This window comes from Podarcis liolepis, assembly GCF_965112155.1.
Source record: "Podarcis liolepis genome assembly, chromosome: 3".
NCBI classification, from domain to species: Eukaryota; Metazoa; Chordata; class Lepidosauria; order Squamata; family Lacertidae; genus Podarcis; species Podarcis liolepis.
Window position 1 is genome coordinate 78,077,778 of NC_139557.1, and position 26,707 is coordinate 78,104,484.

At 38.6% G+C, this 26,707-nt stretch overlaps 1 protein-coding gene across 11 annotated transcripts in view; it reads right to left on the reverse strand.

Moving 5' to 3' along the window:
* Nucleotides 1-26,707, reverse strand: part of ARID4B (AT-rich interaction domain 4B) — an 86,415-nt gene that overhangs the window by 19,590 nt on the left and 40,118 nt on the right. For 6 of the 11 annotated variants that reach the window (XM_083496788.1, XM_083496791.1, XM_083496795.1 and 3 more), the window contains exons 6-16: nucleotides 22,845-22,924; nucleotides 20,552-20,643; nucleotides 18,637-18,775; nucleotides 16,802-16,881; nucleotides 15,730-15,803; nucleotides 12,856-13,005; nucleotides 11,548-11,616; nucleotides 9,985-10,079; nucleotides 9,416-9,513; nucleotides 8,297-8,546; nucleotides 5,223-5,380 (exon numbers count right to left, since the gene is read on the reverse strand). In XM_083496788.1, the coding sequence (XP_083352914.1) occupies nucleotides 5,223-5,380; nucleotides 8,297-8,546; nucleotides 9,416-9,513; nucleotides 9,985-10,079; nucleotides 11,548-11,616; nucleotides 12,856-13,005; nucleotides 15,730-15,803; nucleotides 16,802-16,881; nucleotides 18,637-18,775; nucleotides 20,552-20,643; nucleotides 22,845-22,924 (1,285 nt within the window). Of the gene's footprint in view, nucleotides 1-5,222; nucleotides 5,381-8,296; nucleotides 8,547-9,415; nucleotides 9,514-9,984; nucleotides 10,080-11,547; nucleotides 11,621-12,855; nucleotides 13,006-15,729; nucleotides 15,804-16,801; nucleotides 16,882-18,636; nucleotides 18,776-20,551; nucleotides 20,644-22,844; nucleotides 22,925-26,707 lie in introns of all 11 variants that reach the window. The other 5 variants (XM_083496797.1, XM_083496792.1, XM_083496796.1 and 2 more) reach the window with 1 other exon arrangement.

Genomic DNA, 26,707 nt, shown 5'->3' on the forward strand with positions numbered 1-26,707 from the left:
CCAATGATATCATCTGTGTGAACGGCACAGGCTTCTACTTGCACAATGGGATTTCCCTTTCCCCTCTTCACCCATTCAGTACACCCCATGCCCCCAAAATCTGCTCGAACATTTGGGGAATGGGGGGGGGGAAGGCTGCAGAGGGAAGGGGAGGAAGGGCAAGTCCCATCATGCATTTTTAGGAAAAGCAAGATAATTTTTCAGAAAAGATCTGTTTTCACTATGCAGGCATCCCCACATACGTGCACGACCACGTATATGCATGTCGCCAGGAAATAAATAATTCAATTCACGTGGCTCATGAGGAGAGCCTCACCGGAGCTGGAAGAGGGCATCAATGAGGGCAGAGGGAGCATCAAAGAGTCTGGAGGCGCAATGGGGCTTTGTTTAGGCTGCTCAGCCTCCCCCATCGCTTTTCCATGCAGCCTCCAGCTGACCCCAGAGCTTCAATTCTAGTTGTGGATATTTTTGGATACAGTAATTTTTGGGGGGTCTGCATTGGAGACAGAGCTTCAGATAAGATATTTAGAGAGTGCTCCCTATCTACACAATTTTCGCTAATGAGTGCGAGGGCCCGGAACATAACTCCCATGTAAGTGGGCAGACACTATATATTTGTTTAAGTTGCACATTTTCTGCTTGTTTTCCCTAGGTTTTATATCTCAGATGGGGACCTCAGGCCCAGCATCTGAATATAACCCTCCTCACCTCTCTATCTGGTCCTTGGGACTTGGCCCAGGGCGCACACCCTCACCAACCTTACTTCATTGCCTTGCTGGAATGTGTCCTTGAACTCATAGAATTGTATATTGTTCCCTTGCCGAGCATCAGTAAGTTCTTCTTGATGTTTAGTTGGATTCTCCTTTCTTGTAACTTCTTTTCACATGTACTTTTGGCAAGCCAGGTGTCCCCCATTTTAATTTGTACAGCTGGTTCTTCCTGCCTAAGTGCAGGACCCGACGTTTGTCCCTATTGAAATTCATTTTGTTAGTTTGGGCCCAGTTCCCCAATCTGTTAAGCTCATCGTGAATCCCGATTCTGTTACTCAGCAGCATTGGCTATCCCTCCCAGTTTGGTGTCATCTGCAGATTTATGAGCACCTTCATCCAAATTACAATGGGCCCAGGACAGAACCTCTTGTCACCCCACTTGTCACTTTTTTCCAGGATGACAAGGAACTGTTATCACAGTTTCACAGGCTAACCAAACAGCATTCAAAAGTTTTCGGCACTTTAAAATGTATTCCATGAAAAGTAAGAGAGAGGCAATGTCTGCATAGCTACACAAGTTCTGTCAGTCTTTTGGACTATCCTTAAAAGGTGGTAGTGGGGACAGATTGTGGCAATTTTGAATATGCAACAATTAACTAATTTCCTGATGGAAGCACACCATAGCTAATCTAAAAGACTATGAAAGAAGCACAGCTATATTGCTTAATTTATTATCATTATCATTACACATTCCATAGATTTCAATCACTGATTCACGAAGTCGTATCTATCATTAGCTTTAGCAGATTGCCCCCCGCCCCCCAAGCATTACTATATCATGAGTCACAGAAGCAAAACACAAATATAGCAAAGCATAAGAAATCTGTTCTCTAGAAAAAAATATGATGCCCATCACTATTGCAACTCACAATTGTAATTGTCCCAGACAAAACACTAATAAATTTATAGACTAAAGAACCAGGGCCTGAGGAATCAGAGCTTTCAAAATGTTAGAATTTATATATTTGTGACTAGAATATAAGAGGCAAAATGTGCAAAACACAAGTACTGGATACATGTATTACACATTATTTTAAACCCATTTGTAACAACCACATAAATTAATGTATGTTCTGGGAAGAGCAAAGACAACAGAACAACTTGTACAAAAGCCTCCTTTTGTATCCCAATATGCTAAAATGCTCTTCATTTCAATTAAATCCAAACAGCCATGGTTCTCTTTACTACCTTATCCCACAATAGCTGTTTTATTTCAATGAAGCTATTTAGCTAAAAGTTGCTAACCTCAGGATTAGTGGGGGGTTTTAAAAACAAAACAAACTATACTTCCATAAGGTTTTGATGAAAGTAGAACCACACAAAAGACTCGTGTCCGATCTATGCATTTTAACAGTATGGTCATTACAGGCCGCAGATACAATCTTTGTATGTAGTTGTACCCGAGATTCTTCAATTACATGTGTAACTTGCAAGAAATCAGGTAACAGTGTTTGCAGATATGAAAGAGCGTACAAAGCTGAGGGTTGTCTTGATAAGTATTTTTATATGTGAGACTAAACAGCCCACTGCAATCCTGACTGAAAGCCACCACAGAATTGAGGCAATGCAATGGCTAGCATGCTCCTGAACAAAAAAAGTGGCTAACAGCACAAGACTGCCTATTCTAAGGCAAATCACTAGTGAAACGGAATTGCTAAAGATTATCAAGTGTAGAAGGAAGGAAGGAAGGAAGGAAGGAAGGAAGGAAGGAAGGAAGGAAGGAAGGAAGAAAGAAAGCTCTATGTAGCAAAAAATATGTTCAGATACAGTAACTCTGATATACAAAACTTACACAGTGAAGTGCTCTAGTGAAGTGTTTCTAAGCCCCAAATCAAGATACTAACAACCAAAGTTTTAATCACATTATTAACATATACTAGATATACAGTGATATTATACTTGTTTGTCAAATCAAGAAGCGTGTCTGAGATAAAGATAACTAGAAATGTATATTTTGAAAAACAATAGTATACTACACAAAAACACAACAGGGGCCACATCAGGCCACGGCTTGTAGATCCCCAACATAGCAGAACGAAGTACTAATATTAGTAGTAGTAAACAGGAATGTGAGTGCTACTTTTTATGAGACAATACAGTGCACAGTTACATTTGCATCTTCTGTAAAAACATGTATACAAGGAGGCACATTGTTACTTATCTAAGCCTAGAGCATGCACAAGAAAAGGGCATGTATATTCCTCCCTTCATTGCTACAAACCTCTTACAAACAGCTCCACAAGAAATACTCTTCCCTCACAATGCTTCCCCTTCAGTGACTTTCCTGACTAGCTCCTTTTTACATTATTTCACCACATTCCTCACAGGTCCTCATAATAAGCAGCCCCCAACACAGAAATCATGTAATGCACTGAACTGGTAACAGCAGACACAATTCTTACTGTAGTCAAATATACAAACTTAAGATAGGTACAAACTACAAGTATAAAAGTGAGAATTGTAAATGAACTACTTAGTCCCACTAATAATGTCTGAAACCTGAACTGGAAAAAGCTATATTTTCCAAAAGAAAAAAAAAGTGCCTGAAAGATTAATTCACAATAAAGAAATCCATACACTTCAATATCAATAAGCAGTGAACTCTACATGATACCAAAATATGAGAACACAATGGGTCAATTCCAACATACCATACATGTCAATCTGTATTTCAAAAAAAGGGGAGCATTATTTTTTATATACATAAAAATGATCAGTCGATTATCATTTTGCCTGAAAAGCATACCACACCTTTATGCATGTCTGAGGGTCAACTACTCAGATAGGCTGTCGACCTGAATCTAGTCGCATGCATGACACGCTGATAATAGATACTCCTATATTTATTTCAGAAGCAGAATGGCAATAAAATAATTTCATTCGGATGTTCAACATAGTCGTCACACCATAGCAGCAAAATTAGGGAAGTCTTGGCAGATCAAGACAATTACTTGATCAGGTGCTTCAACAAACTAGCGGTACCATCAGTTCTACTGATGTTGTCGCCTTCCAGTAGAATAAATTTATGGAGTGCTGATCTATATTCAGTTGATTTCTGGATAAGAAACAGTCTCTTTCCTTTTGGTGGCGCACCAGATGAGCCAAATCTTTAAAAACTCCAACCTATAACTCAGTGTTTCTCAGACAGTTGGCTAGTGTCAAAAATTCATTGCATGTTGAGTAAAGACTGGGAAAAGCTGGAAATGGAAGGACGGTCTCCCTCTTCTGAGGGGGAAGGGGAAGGGGAGGTGTTAAAGGTGAGATTATAGGTTAATATTTTTATAAGCTAGAAATAGAAAGTAAGAGAATGAGAGGAAAACTGTTGTAGGAGGAAGAAATTAATGCAAAAGGATTAAGGAGGAAGGGCTGAAAGAAACAGCAGTCGGCTGGGTATGTGTGAATAAGGTACAAGTTAAGTGTGAAAGGAAAATGGGAGAAGATCAGTAACTGTGGTAAGATGAGACAGTAAAAATACTTTAGAGGCATGTGGGAGTGTAAAGGGGGAAATGTAAAAGAAAAAGCCTTCTCCACTTAAAGAGCCTCTGAAGAAGCAAATTCTGCCAAAAATAGGGAGGCTGAGTCACAATACCTACAGAGCAAATGTCTGTACTTAACCTGAGGGAAACTGAGCTATGGAACTCCTTGCCACAAGGAAAATGCTGTGACAAAGATGTCAGCAATTTCCAAAGATGGATTCGATATCAGTAGAAAATGATGTCAGCAACTGTCAGCTGATTATGCCAAACTGTTTCCATCTGCCACCGTTTAGTGACTGGCTCTGCCACTGCACCATTTTGTGACTGGTGGGCCTCAAGAAATTTAACTGAGCCTCGCGGGCAGAAAGTTTGAGAACCCCTACTGTAACTTTTTTTTTGCCCACAATTTATTGTTTAGCTTTCCCCACACCTTTTTAAATTATCCTACACAATTCTTCCAGCTTTCAATCCTACTCCACGCTTCTCTTTCAGTATTGAAGTCCATGATTACCAGTGTGGAGAGTGCTGCCGCAACCCAGCCCTGCTTGCAGGCCTACCATGGGTATCTGGATGACCACGGTGAGAACAGAATGCTGGACCAGAGAGGCCTATGGCTGCTTCCCCATCACTCTTAATTATCTTTTTATCAGAAGACAGCAGATGACTTCTCTTACACCACCTCTATAGTATTCAGAATAATGAAGCAATTTAACTGGACATCTCCGACAAAAAGAAGCACCAAAATAAGATGGTATTCATTGAGCTTTTTGACATAAAGGGTGCATTCCTAAACAAGTTGACAAAAGTAAGTCTCAATGAATTCAGTAAGACTTACTCTGAGGTAAATGAGGCTGGGATTACAGCCTAAGTTATCTAGTTCCTCTTTGATCTTTTAGAGATCAAAGGCAACTCAGATTTGAAGCCCAGTATTGCTCCCCTCATACATAGGTTTTAGCTGAAAATAAAAGATTCTTACTTTTTCTCCCTCTCTTCCGTTTCAAGACTGGTATTCTGATTTTCCAAGTCCTTACTCTTCTCATCCTCTTTATGTTCCACATTGGCTTCATCTGTTTTCAGTATTCTTAATTCCTTTTCCTGGTCAGTGTGTGATTCCTGAAAACCTTTTTTGCTTCCCTAGGAGAAAGAAAAACATTGATATAGCTCACATTTTTTTTTAAAAAAAACTGTTAGTTTTCAATTAGGAAGAATCTGCACCAGCCATTTTCTCTGTTGATATCTATACTGGATTTGAATTGATTTTATGTATGTGCTAATGTTGTTTTAAACTCTCTGTCTGTCTCTCTGTGTAAACTTTTTTTAAAAAAAAATATTTATGCAGTTGTTTAACTGTTTTTATATACATTGCTGTTTTATATAAGCTTTATTATATTGTAAATCACTTTCATGAAATAATAACACATCTTTAAGGAAGTACTGCTGCAATTCACATTGGATTATGAATGTTGTCCCTTGATCCATGTCCAGGCTGCTGAAACAGGACCACTGGTTTTACCTGTGAAGGGTATTTTTTAGTGAAAGGATGTTCTTAGGTAGAATGAGAGCTCCCTCAAGCACTCGCAAGTGCGACTGCAGCTAAATTAGAGATTTACCCTCTCAGCTGGCCCCCAAGCTGCAACATCCTGCACTCAACACACTAGTAAGAAAACATACCAACAACATGTAGCAACAACAACACACACTGAGCAGTGCCCTGCTCCGTCACACAAGGCAATCCAGATACAGACTCAATCAGATAAGAACAAACCAAATAGTGAATGGTGGGGTAAGGCTATGAAAACATCTTTTCACTCAAAGAAAAGTACTATTCATGTGTCCAAGTTACCCAAAATAAGGTGGGTTTGGCTGCCTATATCCCTGGAAACACATGGTGAAGCACATGCCTCTCAAAAGTGTACCTGCAGAGATGTAAGTATCAATATGGCAATCTCTTGTAAAGGAACCAGGCCTCACCCAGGCCGGAGCATAGCACAGAGCATTTAAAAATAACACTGCAGTCTCATGTATGCACTAAGGTAAAAGGTAAAGGACCCCTGGACGGTTAAGTCCAGTCAAAGGCAACTATGGGGTTGCGACGCTCATATCGCTTTCAGGCCGAGGGAGCCGGCATTTGTCCACAACAGCTTTCTGGGTATGTGGCCAGCATGACTAAACAGCTTCTGGCGCAACAGAATACCATGACTGAAACCAGAGCGCATGGAAACACCATTTACCTTCCTGCCACAGCAGTACCTATTTATCTACTTGCACTGGCATGCTTTTGAACTGCCAAGTTGGCAGAAGCTGGGACAGAGCAACGGGAGCTCACCCCATTGTGGGGATTCAAACCACCGACCTTCTCATCGGCAAGCCCAAGAGGCTCAATGATTTAGACCACAGCGCCACCCACGTCATGTATGCACTATTGGTATGGCCGTAATACTCCATGACTTAGGGCACCTCTTTCTTTTGATATGTTTGCATATCTGAAAAGTGAGTAATATTTTTATTCACAGATAATGCCACCTCAAATCCCAAAAAAATCCTCTTCAGAGGAAGTTTTCAGAGGGTTCTAAGGTGCACCCATTCTTTACACAGAGCTTCCTTATCACAATCAATATGAAGAGAGTGGGAAACTGAACCAGACATCCTTGGGTGGCCCACCTTACGCATGAGTGCTTTAGCAGTATCAGTCCTCTCAGCCATGGTATCCATGCCAACAGAGACAGAACTAGGTTTTGTGCCCATGACAGTAAAGGTCAATGCCATCCAGGAGCACGGTGTTTATGAGCTGATTTATATGCTGCCTTAAGGGCTTTAGCCTTCAACTGCTTTATCTTGCCCATAGCCCCAGAGTAGCTGTAGCTGATTACTGAGATATAATGGGTGATCAGCAAAAATATTAAATTTTAAAAAGCTACAGAGCTGCTGGAGGAGAACTCTGAAAAAAATGCCGGAGTTCCGGAGGGGAGGAAATATCCCCTCCATTGACCAAAAACAAAATTTGGACACTGGGGGTGGAGGGTAGTTCACTTTAAACCAGGGACAAGCAACAGGGGAGGTGGTGAAGGGAAGATACAGAGCAGAAAGAGTGGAAAGTGGTAAGGCATATAAGAAACCCAAACACTCACACAGTCAAGCACTGTACATCAAGAAAAAAACTCACGGGACTCCCTAAGAGAGAAACAGCATCAACTATGATTCTATGATTCTATGAACACAACCTTCCCCCAAATAAGCACAGAAACACTAACAACAAATGATAAGCAACAATGTCATAAAGATAAGCTCCGAAAACTGTAGACAAAACACAACTCTGAGCAAAACTGAATGGAGAATGTGAGATACAACCTCCCAACGTAAAAGCAGTAAAAACTGCTGGGAGCTGAAGAGCAGAAACCTCTAATTTAGCTGTGCTAGAGGGAGCTCTCATCCCACCTTACAACATCTCTGCTCAAAGGAAAAAGGAACATAAATATCATAGGAAACATTGTTCACCCATAACTTTCCAGATATTTTTGACCAGGAGAACATCAGGAACATGGAGCTCTGATTTTCCACATGCTGCATATTATTGCTACAAGGAATTTGTAAGGTCATGTGAATGTAAGGAACTTTCAAACTGTGTTATCAGTTTCTTAGCTTGAGGGTTCCTAGCTTAACGGAGCTTAGCAAAAAGAGGAGCAAAGGATCTGGGTGTGAGGACAAAAGTCTGGTTCGGATCTTGGGACACAATCTCCAAATGTAGTCTAGATATAGCAGAGACAACAGTGTTTGATTTCTGCCTAAACAGAGTTTTTAGGGCCTTCTTTAGACACCCACAAAGGTATTTCTTTTGTCAAAGTGAATCTGGACTGCAACAGGTTATTAGCTCTAGAAATGACATTAATACTTTGAGAAATGTAGCAAAACTAGCAAACAGTATATTAATGCTAGAATAAAACGCTTTGCTTTATAGGCACAATATCCACTCAAATAATATTTCAGCTTACTTTAGCAGAACACAATGATATATTTTACAAAATCTTCAAAAAATAATGGAACAGTTCTTACCAAGGAGGACGTATCATTTTCTTTTCTTTCACTCTCATTCTCAGCTTGTGTGTCTTGTTGTTTCCTCATTACTTCATCATCTCTTTCTTCAGTTTCCACCTTTATTTCTTTTATATTTTGCTCAGTTTCTTCATGCTTCTTCATATCTTTTTCAAGGTCCTTACAGGGCTGGCTCACTATTTTCTCTGGTAATGCCATTTTAAATTCAACATTAGCTGATGTACAGTACTCTTCAAAGCCATAGAGGTATCTAAAAGATGGCAATAACATAATAATTAGTTCACCATAGTTTGGTTTATGAGACAACTACATTTTTAAGGATGTAAATTAATTTGCTAAATAATGGTTTAAGATTGCTTTGTTTTTTAAAAGAAACCAACAACATGGAACCAGCTCAAAATTGTGTTGTTGTTTTAACTGCCCCCAATGCCAACTTGTTTTTGAAAGAAATACCTGAAAAAAAGTTATGTTGAGTCTGGTTAGTCTAGCAACATGGAAGCTCAGGAATAAAATTTAATAACTTTCCAAACAAATTTGAAAGAGGACTTACTGTTAGCTGCCAGAACAGCAGACTTGATTTGGGTAGTTACTACTACACATGGCATGATACAGCCAAAATAGATAAACACCTTAATTAGAACTGTATCCTCCTATTTAGGATTAAGCCCCATTGAAGTGACTTATTTCTAAATGAATACACACGAGTACAGTATTAGGATTGCACTGTGAGAGTACTGGGCTCTTTGCTCTGTGGATGTTTCTGGAAATGCAGGAAGGATATGATGTTTGCAAATCCCGCCTTTCTCCTGAAGCCCCTTATACCACCTCCCATGCTGTTCCAGAGATCGTCTAACCCTTCAGAGCAAGGGTTGCAGACAGAAAGGGGACTCGGTGAAAACTACTTTCCCCATTGTTTTGTTCATGGAAGGCTCCGCTGAAACAAAGCTGTTCATGACTGAAAAAACACAACTGAATATAGCCCATTATCTTTTTTTTTTATTTAAATGATGACAGCTTTAAAACAGAATACCTATGCAATGTTTATTTTCGCTGAGATGAAGCATTTAACGTTGAGTATCAAAGCGAGGCACACAATTATATATATACAGATCTACTTACTTTTTGTATGCACATTTAACATTATATCCAGCGGCAGAGTTCAAGACAGGGATCCCAAGATCCTGATACACTTGCTTCCAGACTGCTCCACTTTCAATCTATAAAGCAGAATGAAAGTTGTTATCCCAATAAAAAGCATTATGTCCATGTTTAAATGAATAATTATGCACAGGTGTCTAAATAAGTAATTTATTCTGAACTTTAAGGATCTAAAATAGCACACACAAAAATTAGATGCCCATACTTTAAGAGTATTCAAATTCACTTCCATCTCCTGTGCACAGATAATACATATGTATTTTGAAGTAAGTCTGTCTTCTATGGGGTTAACACTCAGATAATTGGGTATATGTAATGACTGCAGACTTCATACTAAACTACTATTACAAGCTGCTTTCTTTTTTATCCTAGAAAAGAGTCTTAGTGATAGAAAAATTAATGCATAAAAAGTCCTTAGTGTGATGTCCACCTCATCATCTACAAAGCTCCTCTCCTAGTGGTTTTGAAGCTGCACTATTAACTTTTCTTCAAATTGCAAAATTATTTCTACTCTGATTAATAGTACTTACATTATCAAATCCTCCAAGCTTATGTACAAGTCTGAATAATTTGAAGAGATTCAAGTTTCTGTATCCAAGAACAGGTCGTTTATTAATAGGAGTCCCTGTGAAAGAAAGCATTTTGAAGTGTGGCTTTTTAGCTTGTAAAGAGCAACTCATATTGGTGTTAATGCACATAAATCAGTTCAGTGTTTCAATCTCAGACTATACCACATATATATACTGTGCAGCTCAATACTCTGAATATTTACTCAGAGGTAATTCCAATGAGGCTTCCTCCAGGGAAATGTGCATGCGATTGCAGTTGTGGCCTTATCTTCCTAGTTAACAATCATGTAACAGAACTCATATTACACAGTTTTTCCAAGTAATTGGAAAAGCCATTATTAAATATGTGTGGGCTCCAAAATTTGCTAAATGATACAAAGGGAACTTCTTTGCAAAGCTGAGATTAATTAATTTAATTCAGCTTTCTTGTCAAATCCATTCATTCTGCCCTATGATTACTAAAGGGCAGTTGGACAACTGGCATTATGATACAGTTCAAAATCAAAATATAATGAAATAATATTTGCCCTGCAATCATTCTTCTCTTCAGGCCTGTGCAACTTGTAATCCACAAAGTTGAAAACACCACACCAGCAACATATGGTAGCCATGAAGAGCTTGATAAACTTCCAATTTTAGCTGCCTGCAAAGGATTGCAAAAGCACCTGGCAGGCCACAAAACTTGGTTGGTGAGCTGTGTTTGGTTTTGGTGGGTTACAAGTTGTGCAGGTTCGTATATAATACAGACACACACTGCATAAGTTATTAGTTACTCTGTTGTTTCTTTACATGCTGCATTTTCCTTCCATTTTAAAATTGGTGTGCTGTTATTATATTTTTACTTTGATATAACCTGTCCAGGGAACACTAACTGGATGTACGTGTAACAGGACACATGTTTTAGAAAAATAAATAACAGGTTTAATATATAAATGAAATATTTTGCTGTACTATACCAGCTAGAATTCATTTTTATTTCCAAAAAGATAGTGCTACTTTTTAACAGGAACAACTTTCAACTGGCCTATCTGATGTAGTGGTTGAAATGGGGCGGGGGAGCCTTTTTGAACCTTATGGCTGCATTCCCTTCTGGGCAACTTTATGAGGGCAGGACTAGAAGCACAACACAGATGTAAATTTTATCTTTGTACAGTAGGCTAGCTTCTAAACATACGCACAACACCCCTCGCTATCCTCCATCCAAGCAAGGGAGAATGATTATCAGAGTTCAAGGATACATTCCAGCCAGGGATAAAGCACCATAGGAGTATCTGAAGCAAGGCCAGTGTGGCCTGGCAGGGCCCCCAAAGGCTAGAAAGAGACTTGAAGAGTCACATTTGACCAGAGGTTCCTCACCCCTGGGCTAGGACCTGGGAGACCAGGGTTTAAACCCCAACAGAGCTTTGAAACTCACTTTATGAAAAGCAACAAGACAAGTTTTCAGGGGTGTACTACATTCTCGTACTGTACTACATCCCCTATAGCGTAAAACAAACGATATGTTAAATATAATGACATGCTTACCCCTGTCTTCCATGAATTTATAGAGTTGTTGTAAGAAGTTTTCTCTTTCCTCTGGAAAGGGTTCTATTTCTTCCTAATTTAAACAATATGGTAACAAAAGCACATGTTAGATTGCCCTGTTAATCGCCACAATTTTCTTTAAAAAGTATTGCAGGGAATTACATTTATATTTTAAAAGTTCAGGAACCATTACATAATGCTTCAGTACTTTGGCTTTGAAGGCAAATGTCATTTCTCTGTATCTTACACTAATAACTGTTTTAAGTGTATTTTAATTGCAAAACGTTTAGTTTCACTATGGGGAGTCATCAAAATACAAATAAATGCATATTTATAGCATAATCTTCTGCATGTCTACTAAGAAGAAAATTGAATGGGACTTGCTTCCAAATAAGTGTATACAGGACTGCAGTCTTAAAGTGCCATAATAAAAACATAAAGCAAATCTGAAATAACAGATTAATTGAAATTTGTTATCTGTTATTTAATTATAGCAGTCAAACTGAAATTCCATTTTCCTCTCCAAGACAAAAAATATTTCATTGTGGAGATGGCAACTTTTGCAGAAAGATAAACCAACTTATTTCCAGGGATGTTCCACATATATTTTAGCACAATTTTGAGGGAGGTGGGTTTTTGGGTTTCACTTTTTAAAGTTTCCTTCTTCTTTGTAAACCAACAAAACAACTCCAGTAAAAAATTAGAAAAGCAGATGTTGCTGATGTTACAGTTAATCATGTTTGTTAGAAGCGGGATTTAGCAAAACACCAAGTTAATATTAAGGAGGATTCTTAGTCATTCAATGCATGCCTGTGCGGGGTTTGCAGATCATGGTGTGTGTGAATGACTTTTCCCCTACTCTTATATGCTGCTAGTTCAATGTCTTATCCCTAAAGGCTATGGTATCAGCAGAACATTCTTCTTTTTTTTTTTTTTTACAAACCCAAATAAGAGATAATGTCCCTTCTTTATTCCAGTCAAACACGCTCATTACCACAATTATTCTGCCTATTTCTTGAACTTAAATAAAACTGCAACATATAGGTCCTATACCACCCCTGTTGGTAGTTTCCCTGCCCCCCTTGCAGAATTTAACGCTGATCGCACACTAGTTTTCTTTGTTGCATAAAGAAAACTGGTTTCCTAGACTAATCAGGGTTCACAAATATGGACAATATACAAGGAAGAGGTATGATAAAGACAATGTAATAAAAGGGTTGATATTGTCTGTGCCACTACTGTAATTCAACAATCAATATACTCCAAACGGGAAATATTCCATGGCTCAACCAAATTACGGTGCTGTACTTGCCTCTTCTTCGCTGCTGTTATCTTCCTTTTCTTTTTCATCTTCCTCCTCCTCTTCTGCTTCGCTACTGGAGCTTTCCTCTTTCAACTCAGTCTTCCAGTTACTGGGAACAGTTTTGTTTTTACGGAATTCTAAGGCTTGATCAAAAGCTGTAAATAGAATTAGCACTGAATGTCAACTTCGCTCTTGCATGTAAAACAAAATTTAAAAAATAGGCCAGTTTGGTAAAACACAAAAAAAGAGAGAAATGGGACTTGTTCAAGTTTTCTCCTTGGGAACGTACTGGTGCAGGCCATATGCCTTTTCCTTGTGAGGAAAAGATGGTAAGTGTGTGAAGTGATCCTACTTTTATTTGAACATGGGATTTCCCTCACCCTAAGAGATAAAAAGCCCACCTTTGTTCCAAAGGGGTTTGGCTAACATCTCACAGTAAGCACATTCACCAATCTATGCTTTTGGCATTACAAAACTATCTGCTATAGCTAGATACTATTTTATCACTTTAGCAGACTTGCTTGGAGCCACAAGTCCATCAGCCATGGACAAACCCCTGGTATAAGTTCATAACTTTTGTGCATCAAAGTAGTGCCATGTGCTCATTTAATCACAGCTCACCTCTCACTACCTTCTATGATAAAATGGTATAGTTTTATAAATATACAAAATTAAAAGTGCCCTCTGTCCACTATCTGCCTATTTATTTCTGTACATAATTAAAGGTGCTGGCTTTGACTTATTAAGCCTTAAATGGCTTGGGATCAGGGTAAATGAAAAACCACAAATTCCCATCAAAACATGTCTTGAGTATTAGGATCAGACGCCCTGTTCACAATGTCCCATCTCCTGAAGTATGGTGGGTGGCAGTGAAGGACAGGACCTTTTCAGTTGTGGCACTTCATTTATGGAACTCACTCCCTGTCCATTAGCCTAGCAAATTCTGATAGCTTTCAGGGGTATTTTTTACAAGTGAGGCATCACTCAGCTGATTTATTCTGGCTATTTAAGATAGTATTTAACATGGTCTTGATGGTATTTAATCATGCTTGTCTTGTATGGTGTTGGCTTTTGTTCTTCCTAGTTCAATTAGATTATTAGCACCCTCAGAAATTATAACTGAGAGGCAATGCGTACATATTTCAAATACATTAAAAGAATAAGTAATGAAAATTTAGCTGACCCCTATTTACCCCTTCTCTGATATTACAATTTGGGGGCTGCTCTTTTTTTTTTTTAAAAAAGATCCCAGCTGGGCTCAGAAGGTGTCTGCAGAATTCATCTCCTGGCTGTCCCTATAGCAAAAGCCAGAGACTGCCTGTATGGTTATAATGTGAAGGAGCTGCGTGGGAGAGATGTAATGGAGCCAGACAGGACCAGCATATCAGGTGGCTGCTGACTGGAGAACAGCTGCCAGTCTGAAATTTCATGCTTTTTGTCATCGTTCTTGAGCTGAACTGCAGGCTGGAATAGAGGACTGCTAATAGTTCACAGAGGTGGGCAACCTGTGGCACTCTAGATGGTGCTGGGCTAGTACAACCATCATCCCTGTCCACTGACCATAATGGCTGGGGCTGATGGGAGTTGGAGTCCAGTAACATCTGAAGGGCTACAGATTCCCGACCCCTCCTGTACAGGAGCTTTGGGAAAGCACAGGTGAAAAATACATTGAGTTTTTCTTTCTTTGTGTGAATGCCCAAGGGGTGAATGTATGTGGTGTAAATTAGCTGAAGAGGAACAGATTTGGGAGGTAACCTAATTAAAGGAAAATTTAACTGGGAAGTTTGGAGGTGAACTTACTTGGCTCACCTCAGGGGACACCAGCCTGGAGCCTGTGAGTGCCATGGTGCCCACAAGAGTCTTCATTTGTGCTCCCATGCAGGGGCCCCAGACTGAATTTACTTTATTTTTAGGCAAGTCTCCAGCCCTGCTAGAAACATAGTTATGAAGCAAAACACGCAGGAACACTCTTTTAAGGAAAGTCTGTAAAATGAGCAAGCCTGGCTCTCCCACCTGGTCAAGTGTTTTTAGTCAATGTGTGAAGTGATTGATACCAGGCAGTAGGAATCCTGAGGTCCTAAAGAGCTGCTGCTTCCACTCCCCTTTAATACACTTTTTCCAGCCTACCTCATTTTCTATGCGGAAATTCAACAGGTTAAGCACTCTCTCTAATTTTGTGTGAGGCCATGCTCCCCATGGCAGCCATTTTGTGCTTTGTTCACACCCCTAAGGCAGCCATCTTATGACAGAACCCTTTCAAAATTCAAAATGTGTTTCTTGGTCCAAAAAGGAAGGCAACTCCTGTTCTTCTTTATACTTAGGTTCTGGTTTTGGGTAAGTCACTCATCTCTCAGCTTCAGTCATTCACCTTCTTTAAAATGGTTTGTGCAGCAACAAATGTGAGATCACAGAAGTAGTCTGGTGTTTAAGACAAACTTTCTGCCTGATATTTTCTTTCAAGCCTTGGGCAAATCACTGATCTCCATTTGGTCTAGCACTCTTGTTGCAAACATTGGTCAGTGCGAAGCTTATAAACAGGTCGTGAAAGGAACAAATTCCCCTGCTGTTTGTCCCCAGCACCCAGTATTCACTGAGTGTACTCAGTGAGTATACAATTCAGAAGTATACTATTTGAGAACATGAAGGTTCCATTTAGCTATCATGGCTAATAAGAGGAGCTTTCTAGGGTAGGGAACAGGAAAGAGCAACTTTGAGTGGGCCGAACTGCAGGAAAATATGGTAGGAATTGTTTAGCAGTTGGTGGGACATGTAGCACCCTCATGTTTTGGTAGCAGAGCTGCCCCTCATAGTGTGTGCCAGATTTCTAGCCAAATTCAGCTGAAAAATGCTATCTTTTCTTAATTCTATATTGTCTTTACCTTGCTTTAATGCAGCATCAGGCTTTGGTGAAGAATCACTAATCTCTCGAACATCTTTCCTTGGTACGGAAGAGCTAATAATAATAATAATAATAATAATAATACAGTATTACAAAACTTTTAAAACAAAAAATTTAAAATACCTTAATAACAAATCATTCTTTCCATCCATGGATCAAACATACCATCCTGGTATTTTCAAAAAACCCAGGTCCATAACCATTATAATTAAGATAAACCTTGTCTGCTGTTATTATGTTCATTTAGCAAGAGTATCAAGAAGGTACTGATTCCTGGGTCCATTACCAGAGCAGATTTAATTCTGTGCAAGAGCTTTCAATCCAAGCTTTCTGTGAGAGGAAAGCAGTGGGAACAGACAATTGTATCCATGGCAGCTGCTTAACAGTGCAATCCTTACAAAAACCCTGCCTTCTTGTGTCAAGCAAGAAGACAAACAGGAGATGGGTGAGTAGTTCACACCTCTCAAAAAATGGCTCCTCAGTCCTGCCTTCCAGAGGCAGGACCTAACCCACCTAGGAATGTCTGCCTCTCAGTGAAGGGAGAAAAATGGCTTTATAAAAGGAGACAAGACTGACATTTCCTTGTTGATACTTTCTTAAAGAAAAGAAATTCTTCTCAAGTGAAAAAGTGGCATGAATCAGGTCAGAAATGGGCCCGTCATTTACACTATTTTGAAGCCAGCTGAAATAATACTGTGTTACTGTGATTTACACTGATACACAGGCATGTTAACCAAATCAAGAACATATTTAGAAATTGTCCATCACAAAAACAAACTTTGACATATAGAACAAGTATGTAAAGTGGCCACCCTTTGACTTATACAGCTGCACAAAATTGCAACCTGATTCCTAACACATATGCTAGGCACTCTATGTAAGTGACATGAATGGGGTGGAAGGTAGAATGAACAGTTGGTTTGTGTTTCCTGTCCCTCCCTCTTACTGGCATTTAAAAATAAAGCCCAATATATGTCATGTCAGTGAGTAGAAATGACAGATTGTATTAGCTAGTTGGTATAAATAATGACACTGGAAATATTTCTACTCACAATTTGCCATCCTTGAAAGAACGAACCAGAATGTTATCCTTTTTGACTGCAATTTCATCACTGCAGTCTGGACAAACCACCTGCATAAAAAGAAAGTAAATACTTAAAATATTTAATATCAATATTTGGTACCATTCTGAGATATTTCAACGAAGATACTTTTTGTTCATATTCTAGAGTTCAAAAAATTGGTCACAGAGGTGACTGGCAGCCCCTGTCATGGATGCTCAGCACACACAAAAATCCTGCCCAGAGTTCTCTGAAAACTTCAGGGAACTTGTGGGAAGGCTGCCTTCCATTGTGCCATGCATGAAAAACAAGGCTTTCCTCCTCTCCAAGTGTTCTAACCTATGCAGAGAATTCAGGGGAGGGGAGACGATGTTGTCTTATTTTGCAGTGGGCTTTGAAGAAACAGAAGCAACAAGGAGGACAGGACTTGCATTCTACCTTCTCCTTAAGTCCAGCACTGAGTGAGATAAAAGGCACACACACATTTGCCTGAGCCCTTTCATCTCATTTCCCACAGAGCTTCAGAGAAAGAAGCGATGCTCCTTTACACTGCTTCCTCAGTGTCTGGTGCAGAAGTGAGGGAAGGCAGAAGCCCCTTGCTGCCTATGCTTCTGAAAAGCCCAGCAGCAATTGAGATACCAACCTTTCCTCTCTTCAGAGTCTTCTAGTGGACGGTGGGTTAGTAAGCTAGGAAAAAATTTGTGGACCCCTTTTCACTACTGATTTCACAAAGAGTTTAAATTGCTCAGCAACTTCAGCCAAATATAATCACCTACATCATATGAATTAAGCCACTTGCTAAATTACCTTCCCTATTTAAAACTGGCACATTGCTTCTAAGATCTTTGATTTGCCTTATTTCAGTTTCTAAAAATGTGACCTTATGGTGCTTTTGGCTAAGTCACAATCTTCCATTAGAAGCACGAACCTAATGCAACCTTCTTCTAGAACATTATCAAGTAATATTTCATGCTTCAGCCATTCTTTTATAATGGATGTGACATGTGCATTGCTTCTGAAAGCCAAAACAATAAATTAAAAATAATGATGATTTATTTAATGTCAACTGTACAGTTTAGGATCTCATTTACAGTTCTGCAAATATTCATTAAAATTTATGAACAAGTTTTCTACCTGCGACCACTTATATGCTTGTAATTAATGTGACAAGATTTACACAATTTTGGGGGGAGGGGGCATTTTATTTTAAAAATGTTAATATTCTCAATAAGTAAGTGTAAAAAGAAGTCCATGCAGCAAAAGGATTGATAAAAACATTCCTGACTCAGGGTCAATCTAGTCTAGCCTGTTTTCCCAACCTTGGCTAGCCAAATGCTTTCAGGAAGCCCACAGGGAGGGAATGAAAAAAGTAGCCCACTGCTGCTGTTTCTCCCTAGCAACTGGTACACCACTTCAGAATACAGATCCAGCAATCTGTATGTTTTGCAGCATAAAATAAGAACAATACAGCAGCTTTTGCCTTTGACCTTCTTATGAAATTGGAAGCTGGACTAATAGCATGGAAAATAATAGGGACCATAAAATAGGTAAAAAGAAAAGAAGCAGTGCTCTGTTTTACATTTTTTTTTAAAATTCTGCTTTATTGTATACAGACTGACTTGGCACTTATGTGTTATTAAACTGCACAGTTTTTACAATATGTGCACTTTATGAAGTTACTGCCCTAGAATTGTAGAGAGTAAGACTATTCTAACCTTGTTTAACGTGGTGGTTTTAAATTATGAAAGAGGAATATCTCAATTTTTAGGTACTTTTCTCTCTCTTCAAAATAAAGCTATTAAACAATATAAAATTGAAACACTTACCAAAGCTGGGAACCAGAGGTTTTTCTTTTTATCCACACTAACGTAGTCTACACAAACAACTTTTCCTAACAGTTCATCAGTTTGTTTTCTGTCATCTTCATCTTCATCACTTGAGGATGAGGAAGATTCTTCTTCTGGGCTATAAGGAAAAGAGCTCCAAGTTAAATTGTGCTATATAGTTCAGAATTTTGATTAGGGTCAAACTACAAATGAACTTTAGCTTGGATTTTGGGAAGTGGGGACTGCGATAGGGTCCATCCCTTTCACTCTCACTTTTCATTCTTTCCCAACCCCCAACAGTGGTGGTACAGTGATAGCAGTCTCCCAGGGGCGTGAAAGTAGTCTTCCATGCTGGTAGCCACCATGTTCCTCATAATGCCCTTGGAATGACACAACATCACATAGTATTATTCTGAGGGGAATTGCGAGCAAGTAACAAATGGTAGCCACCAGTTTTTAAATCCCCATGTGAAGGATGAATTCACATATGATGGTCAGCCTTCTAGTGACTCAGAAACCAATCAGGGCTGGGTGGATTGTCATCCAATCAGTTAATAGTCAGAACCTGACAGTTTAACTGGGTAACCATTTGAGGCAAGTAACTGGACAAAATACGTATGTCATAATTATTGGAAATAAAGGAATCAGTCTTGTTCCCAAAGCTATGCAAGTCTCACTAAGAATCCTGATACAAACAAAGTAGCAAGTGAAAGAAAAACCTGTTGATTTCAAGCTGTATTAAAACCAACTACAAATACATTGTGTCTGCATATGAGAGGAGAGTACAGACGAAACAAAACTTTAGCAGTACTATTAACAAAAACCAAGATTAGTCAAGAATAAGCCATTATCGAAGTGCTTGTATTCATGGTGCACTTGGCAAGGATTCTTCAGTGGAAAGGTTTCTGATACATCTTTGCAACTTTTTGAAAAAAGATACAAACAGTGTTTTGCCATATGCAAACACACACAAAAAGAAATATATATTCTGATATAGGTGCTTCATTACATTTGCATTTATGTCTCTATTTCAATGTTTGATCTGCTGAGTTAAAATTCAGAGAACAGCATCTCTGTCACCTATGCCCCCCATAACCTATATCCATAACATGGTACCAATGACTACCCCCACTTTTTTCTGAATGTGTGCATATAGTATACAACAAAAAATATTTAAATAAAGAACAGCAGCAAGATCCAATACCCATATCCGGTAGTACAAGTAAGCATGGCAGACTTGAGTAGCCTCTCTTCAGCCCACTACTAAATACAAGGGGAAAGTTGTACTTACACTAGGAGTTCAAGGCTGATTCTACCTTACAACTACCAGCACGTGAAGCCAACCTCCAAAAATAACAAACAGTCGATTCAGGACTGTCTAAAAAGTACCTCCTTATATAGACATATCTTACTTCTGACCGGGCATTCACTGCCACGGTATCTAATGATGGCCACTGGCTTAGATATAATTTTAAAATGAGGAACTCATGCAAGATCTTTTTACAAATGGCCAAACTTCTAGGTTCAGAAGCACTATGCCTCTGAGAACTAGTCACTAGGAAACAGGAAAATAGTTTTGTTGTGTTTATGCCCTTTTTGTGTGTTACGCTGAAGCACCTTATTGTCCACTGTGGGAAAGAGGATGCTGGACAAGATAGGCCTTTACTCTAACCCAGTAGGATTCTTCTTATGTCACTCTAAGATACACTGGGCCAGCTGTGGCCTTGTCCCACGCCATTAACAAATTTGTCTGGGTTTTTTTAATAGCCCTTATGTCCTGCTTCCAATACACATTGGGCCACATAACAGCACTTTCAGTTTAAATTATGTGGTACATTTCTACCAACTTCAAACTACCTGCTGAAAATTAAGATAATAACAAATCAACAAAAAATGACAAACAAAAACAACTTACATGTGATTTGATCTCCTTCCTCTATTTGTTTTCTTTCCTATGACAGGAGTCCCAAAATGTTCAGGGTTGGTAAGTGGGAGCTGATCTAGTGTCTGTTGAAAAATACATTACATTTATCACCATTTGAACTGACTCAGGAATTTTCATCAACAAAGTATGTCTGAATATTAATGAATGCATTACATAGCACTGAAAACTGCAATTAAATTAAATTGAAAAGTGATCTTCTGGAGTAGCCAATGGCTCGGATTATACGTAATGCTAAACCACAGTTTAGTGCTATATGGACAGGACTCCAATAGCTTGAGAGAAATGCTTCCTTATTTTCCTCCTGCACAGTCAGGAGGAGGACTTCTGCAGAGTATGGGTGTCCCCCCCTCCCCCCGCAACCAATTTTGGTTTAGCATAATATGTAAAATCATGAATTCTAGTTTAGAACAAACAGTAACTAACTAACTGCCCAACAAGCCAACTTCAAACCATGGATTTATTGAGACTGACCAGAATATGTTGTAACCCAAGATTCCAGGCCCAGACATAATGCTAAGCCAAGATTCTTTGAAAGTGAAACTACACTTGGCAAAAGTCCTCATGCAGCAGAAGAAGAGACGAGCACACAAGAAGTCTAAACGGAGCATTTGGATGTTAGGCAATTCCAACAAAATTTTGGAAGTGCCTTCCATAGCACTAGCCTTTTACAAGGTTTTTTTTTCTTTAAAAGTAAATTTTCATTTATGAGTCGCTAGGCAACATACAACAGCAAAAGAAACAAAATTATAAACAAAGCAATTCAATTATAAAACAATAAAACCAGCCCAGCAATACCTCAGCAATAAGATCCAGTCATAAAATCCAACTCAGCATAAAACAGATGTAAACCAGCCACCAGCAACTAATTCAATTAGCATATTGACAAGATTCATCCCCAACAAAAGCTAAAACTGACCAAACTATCATCTCTCTGCAGTGACTGGAAGAAATGATAAATAACAAATAATAAATGCTGCTAGAAGGCCTGGGAGAACAGAAAAGCTTTTGCCTGGAGTCAAAAGGACATTAATGTAGGCATCAGGTGAGGCTCTCTAGGAAGAGCATGCCAGAGATTGGAAGGAGCAGCACTGAACAATATAATCTGCCTATCAAAATACCTAACATTTGGACACAAATGTGTAAGTACAGTCATTCCTGTTTTCTCTCCCCCACACCCTCTATTTAACTTTTGATTCTACAGCACCAAGATATAGTACTCTCAATGGCAACAGCTGCCCTCTGTAGCAGGATGAAGAACCATCAAGAGGAAATCATTAGAGAGCAAATAAGAGCAGGGTTGTAGGGATACAATGCACCTAGGGATCCATCTTGGAGAAATTTTAAAGTATCTGCTTCTCACTATGCTAAATAGCAGCAACATCCTTTTTTTAAATCACTCTTGCAGCAGAAATTCCAAAATATGGCACAAACAGCATTGAATTAGAGTCTGGGAAGAGATTAAGGGCTACACTCATATTCACTCACCTGGAAGTAAGGCTCATTGTACTCAATGGGACTTACTCTTGAGTACACATGCATAAGTTTGCACTGTGAAGAGCAACAGTTCTCAGTTTGCTTATGCATTTTTTGTTTTTCTGGAGAGGCAGCCACACGTTAGCAATTTTCAGTTGCGAATTCATAGACTCTGGAGTTACTTACCAGGTTACCATGGTGTAGAATGGTTTACACAAACACATCAAAGTGTAGAGAGACTATAGCTTAAGAAGTTAACCAGAAATTAACTTCTCTCTTGATAGAGCAGTAACTATTATATATGTTTTCACAGCTAATTAAATGCTTGGGTTCCCTGTTATAGAATTTATTTGTCCTGTGGACATGCTGATGTTAGCTATTTGTTTTTAGTCTGATTTACATAAGCATGCTTGTATACATTTAACATACACATTATCATCACTGAAAGCAAACATATTTAAGCATATTTTGTGTTAAAATTTGTATTGTACAAATGGCCCATCTTCTCTGCTCCACTTTCCATTCTACAAAAAACTAATCTGGGAGTAAAAGGTATTTTGGCTTAAGACATGGTAGCATGAGCTTATGACTTCAACAGCAAGGTCTCCTCAATAAGCAGAAATGATTTCTTAGACTCACATCATGATCCATTATTTTCAGAAAGCCATGTTACTACATTCCTTTAATTGGTGGGATAACATGCCAGATTCCTTCAACATAACTAAATAAAATTCAGAATAGCATGGATCTACAAAAAGAAGCTAATTCTCATTTAATCAGAAATACTTACTTCACTTTCAGCAAAATGTCTCTCTCCTTTCAGGCAAAGCGAAGAACGTCTAAGAGTTTTTTCATCTCCATCATCAAATACTGTTAACAAACATAAAAAGGAAACACAATTAATCTATTTGTCCAATTACAATTAAAAACAAGCAAATCTTGTCTTATGACTTAAAGTTGATTCAGTATAGACCCAAGTACAATTTAAGTCCTATTCACTTAAACAGTAACTAAGAATTAATTATTCCTAAATGTGCTTTGGCATCTACCCAAAGTATGACAGGAATATATTGAACAGAGTGTACAAATTTTAAAAATGTATCTGTGCATGTGCATATATAATTTTTAATTGTATGTTTAATGAAACCAACCCCTTTGCAAGGCATAATACTCTTAAGAGGATTGATCAGTGATAAACTGATGAAGGCCAAGCTATTTATTAAACTAAATCAACAAAGAACTCAAGGCATTCTCTTTCACTTTTAAATAGGTTTTGCCCATTACTATAAATTCATTGCAATCTATTAGGCATAATTTATGAACTTTCTAAGGACTCAACCATTAGTTATTTGTATAACCAATTGTAGTAGTAGAGCTTAAAAGAATTAATAGCCTATATTTTTGTGTCATCTGGCAATATCTTTTATAGAATTCAAATTAAGTGACCAGGATCCAAAGGACTACGATTCACAGGCTTTTCTGCTCCCTTACTACAATCCTCCTCCTTTCCCCAAAAGCAACTCATGAAAGGTCAAGGGATCCCCTGGAGCACAATTTGACAAGTGGATGCATCCAGGAAAGATCAGCAACCTGCCTATTTGTGGACAAAAGCACTTTCTGCTTATTCAACAAATTCCCAACCAATATTTATATCATGCACTTAGACAGTTCTCTAAGAGCACATTCTTCTAAATGACTTGTCAACTTGAAACTGCAATTCCAATTTATAAGATTACAGCATCCAAAATCAAGCCAATGCTCCATGGAGCCCATAATCCTATTATTTAAACTGGCGTCTAAATACTTCTCTATTTTTAATACATCCTTAAAGGGAGTTACTGAAGCTTAAAGTGTAGATGACACAAAATATCACTAATTTATATAAATGCACTATACTTTAACAACATGTTTCTGCATTTTCTACTGTCTTAATGCATTCTGTTTACAAGGTTGACATGTATAACACACTGAACAGATATTTCATAAGTTGTCCTTGAATAATAGCTGCCTAGACAAAATCAGATTTTGAGAAGAAGAAAAATAAAAATTCGCTTTTCAATGTCCATCACTAATAATAATTCCCCATATTAGTCAGTCAAAGCATTAAGATGTACTTTGCCATTCAATATTTCATAAAAGGACAAAATTTTAATAATGGGAAACATTCCATATGAAACTCTTGCAATCTTAATTTTTTTGCAATTTTGTACTCTAGGGAATTAGGCTGTGTAGGTATTTTTCTTCTTGAGAGTTTTGCAAAGCAGAACTCTGGAGATGGCTCAGTAAGGGACAATATTCCAATTTATCAATAAAATACTCAAGAGTTTATTTGTGTGTTGCATTATCTTTTTGCAGACATTTATATCACCGAATAGTATCTGCTAGGTCTAGAGATTGTTCCCCTTTTAGGTACTGAGGGTCCCTTTTTTGTGTACCACAGACTAATTTTGATCAAGGGCCCGCCTTCTCTTGATGCAGACCTTGAGCGCCCATCTTGATCAGGAGATGATGTGCCTGTAGAAGGTAAGAGAAGTAGAGCAAAGCCAATCCGATCAGCTTGAGTTCCAGAAGGTTTTATACTCCTGAGATTATGTTCCGCTGAGATGCTCTGGTGATCACAAAATCAATGCTTCCGTGTAGTGGGCCTCCCATGTGCTCAGATCAGCATTTGTAGTTTAGATGACCCAACTGGATTTCTGGATGAGAAGCTATATATCAAGGGTAACCCTGAAGTCCACCAACCTAACAATTTTTCTACCTTGAGTGGAACTGAGATCTCTGAGTTAAGGCTACTGGTCATCTGCAACTATTATTGTTGGTAAGAAGATCTGCTGTCAGCCTTATGCAGACAATGAAGAAAGCATCTCTGCAACAGCTGATGATCTCCAATTTCAAATTTTTACATGCTTCTTATTGTATATTTGAATAGTTGTTGTAAATTGTATAGATGATGTAAGCCCAGTCAGTAAGGAGCACAGGGTCTTTATGCAGTATCTGCATGTCTGCAGATGATGAAGGATTCTTTGGAAGTCCAAATTTTAATGTGTTTCCCTTTTCCTGAATATAACCCCCTGTACTTTGCTTTAGTGAGATGCTAGCTTAATGTCTTTAATGGGGGAAATGCTGGAATGCTGAGGTGATCCTCTGATATTTGGACAATGGACAGGAAAGAACTTCTGAAATTTCAGGGCATGACATTCTCCACTTCCAACCCTTCCAAACATTTGAGAATCTCAACAGTAATCTCCAACCGTGATTGTGGGCTTGTGCTGCCACTGCCATCTTGGCTTAGAGTACTCGGAGGGCTGCTTTTAGAAGAACTTAGGACTGAAGTTGTTTGGAGTCTCCTCCTCCACTTTCGGATTGACACAGTCTTTTTCTTGTCCTTAGTTTCAATTAGTCCAGCTTCTAGAGAATCTTCAAATACATTTTCTTTCTTGGTCTTGTCTCCCCAGTTACATAGCTGGAGGATTTTATCTGGCTTGCATGCTGAAGGCCTCTGGAGATCCTCACACACTAGTTATCCATCTCTACTGGGGGAAAGTACTGGCCAGGTACTTACCGTATTTTTTGCACCATAACACTCACTTTTTTCCTCCTAGAAAGTAAGGGGAAATGTCTGTGCGTGTTATGGAGGAAATGCCTACGGGTGGCATGCTTATGGATTTTCCTCCTCTAAAACTACGTGCGTGTTATGGTCGGGTGCGTGTTATAGAGCGAAAAATACGGTATTTATGGTAGAAATGCAGCCTCTAAACAGGGCTTTTACAAATCCATTCACCTGGGTAATTATGGTGATAGGCCCTCTCTTCTTTGGTAAAGGGGAGGGTGCTTTTAATTTTTTTACTATTGTTTGAAATGTTGAAATCAAACTAAAAAAGATGTGTGGAGACAGAGGAAGCCAAGCCAGTCCCCCTGTGGGAGAATGCTCACTCTGTTATCCTATGTATACTAATCCACTGGAGCAAGAAGGATTGCAGCTTAAAGAGACTGCTGGTGAACATGGAGGGTACAGCTTGATCTTCCCTTTCAATCTTCGGCCTTTTTGCATTCACTCAGTTCTAACATTTCAAACTATTTTGAACTGCAAAAGACTAAATACCAAAAAGTAATAGAAACAGAAAATAAGAGTGAGGAATAGCATCAAGAGATGCTGGATATTTCTTTCCTTTTCTTTGGAGGGGTTACTATTTCAGACCAAAAATTAGTCGATGTTTGCACATATTTCTAAGCCATAAGGTTTGGTTGATTAAACAGTACTATGAATGGGGTGCATGCTCATGCATACAGCCCTAGTGTTCCTATTTTGCTTCTCCCTTCCACAAGTGGATAAACAAACCAATAGGCTATTTTTATTATTATATTATATTATATTATAGTATATTGTATTATATTATATTATATTATATTATATTATATTATATTATATTATATTCATTTATTATTGCATGCATTCATTGCTTTATACAAATATAATGAAATGCAAACTAATAAAATCAATTAAAAGCCAAATTTAGGCTTGGTCAGTGCAAAATCTACACCTGGGATCATGGTGTGTTTCAGCCAGACAAAACAATTAACTTGAAGGTCATGCTTTGTTGTTGGCATAGCAATCATGGTTTGCTGAGTGAAACAAGCCAGAATCCCAGGTTT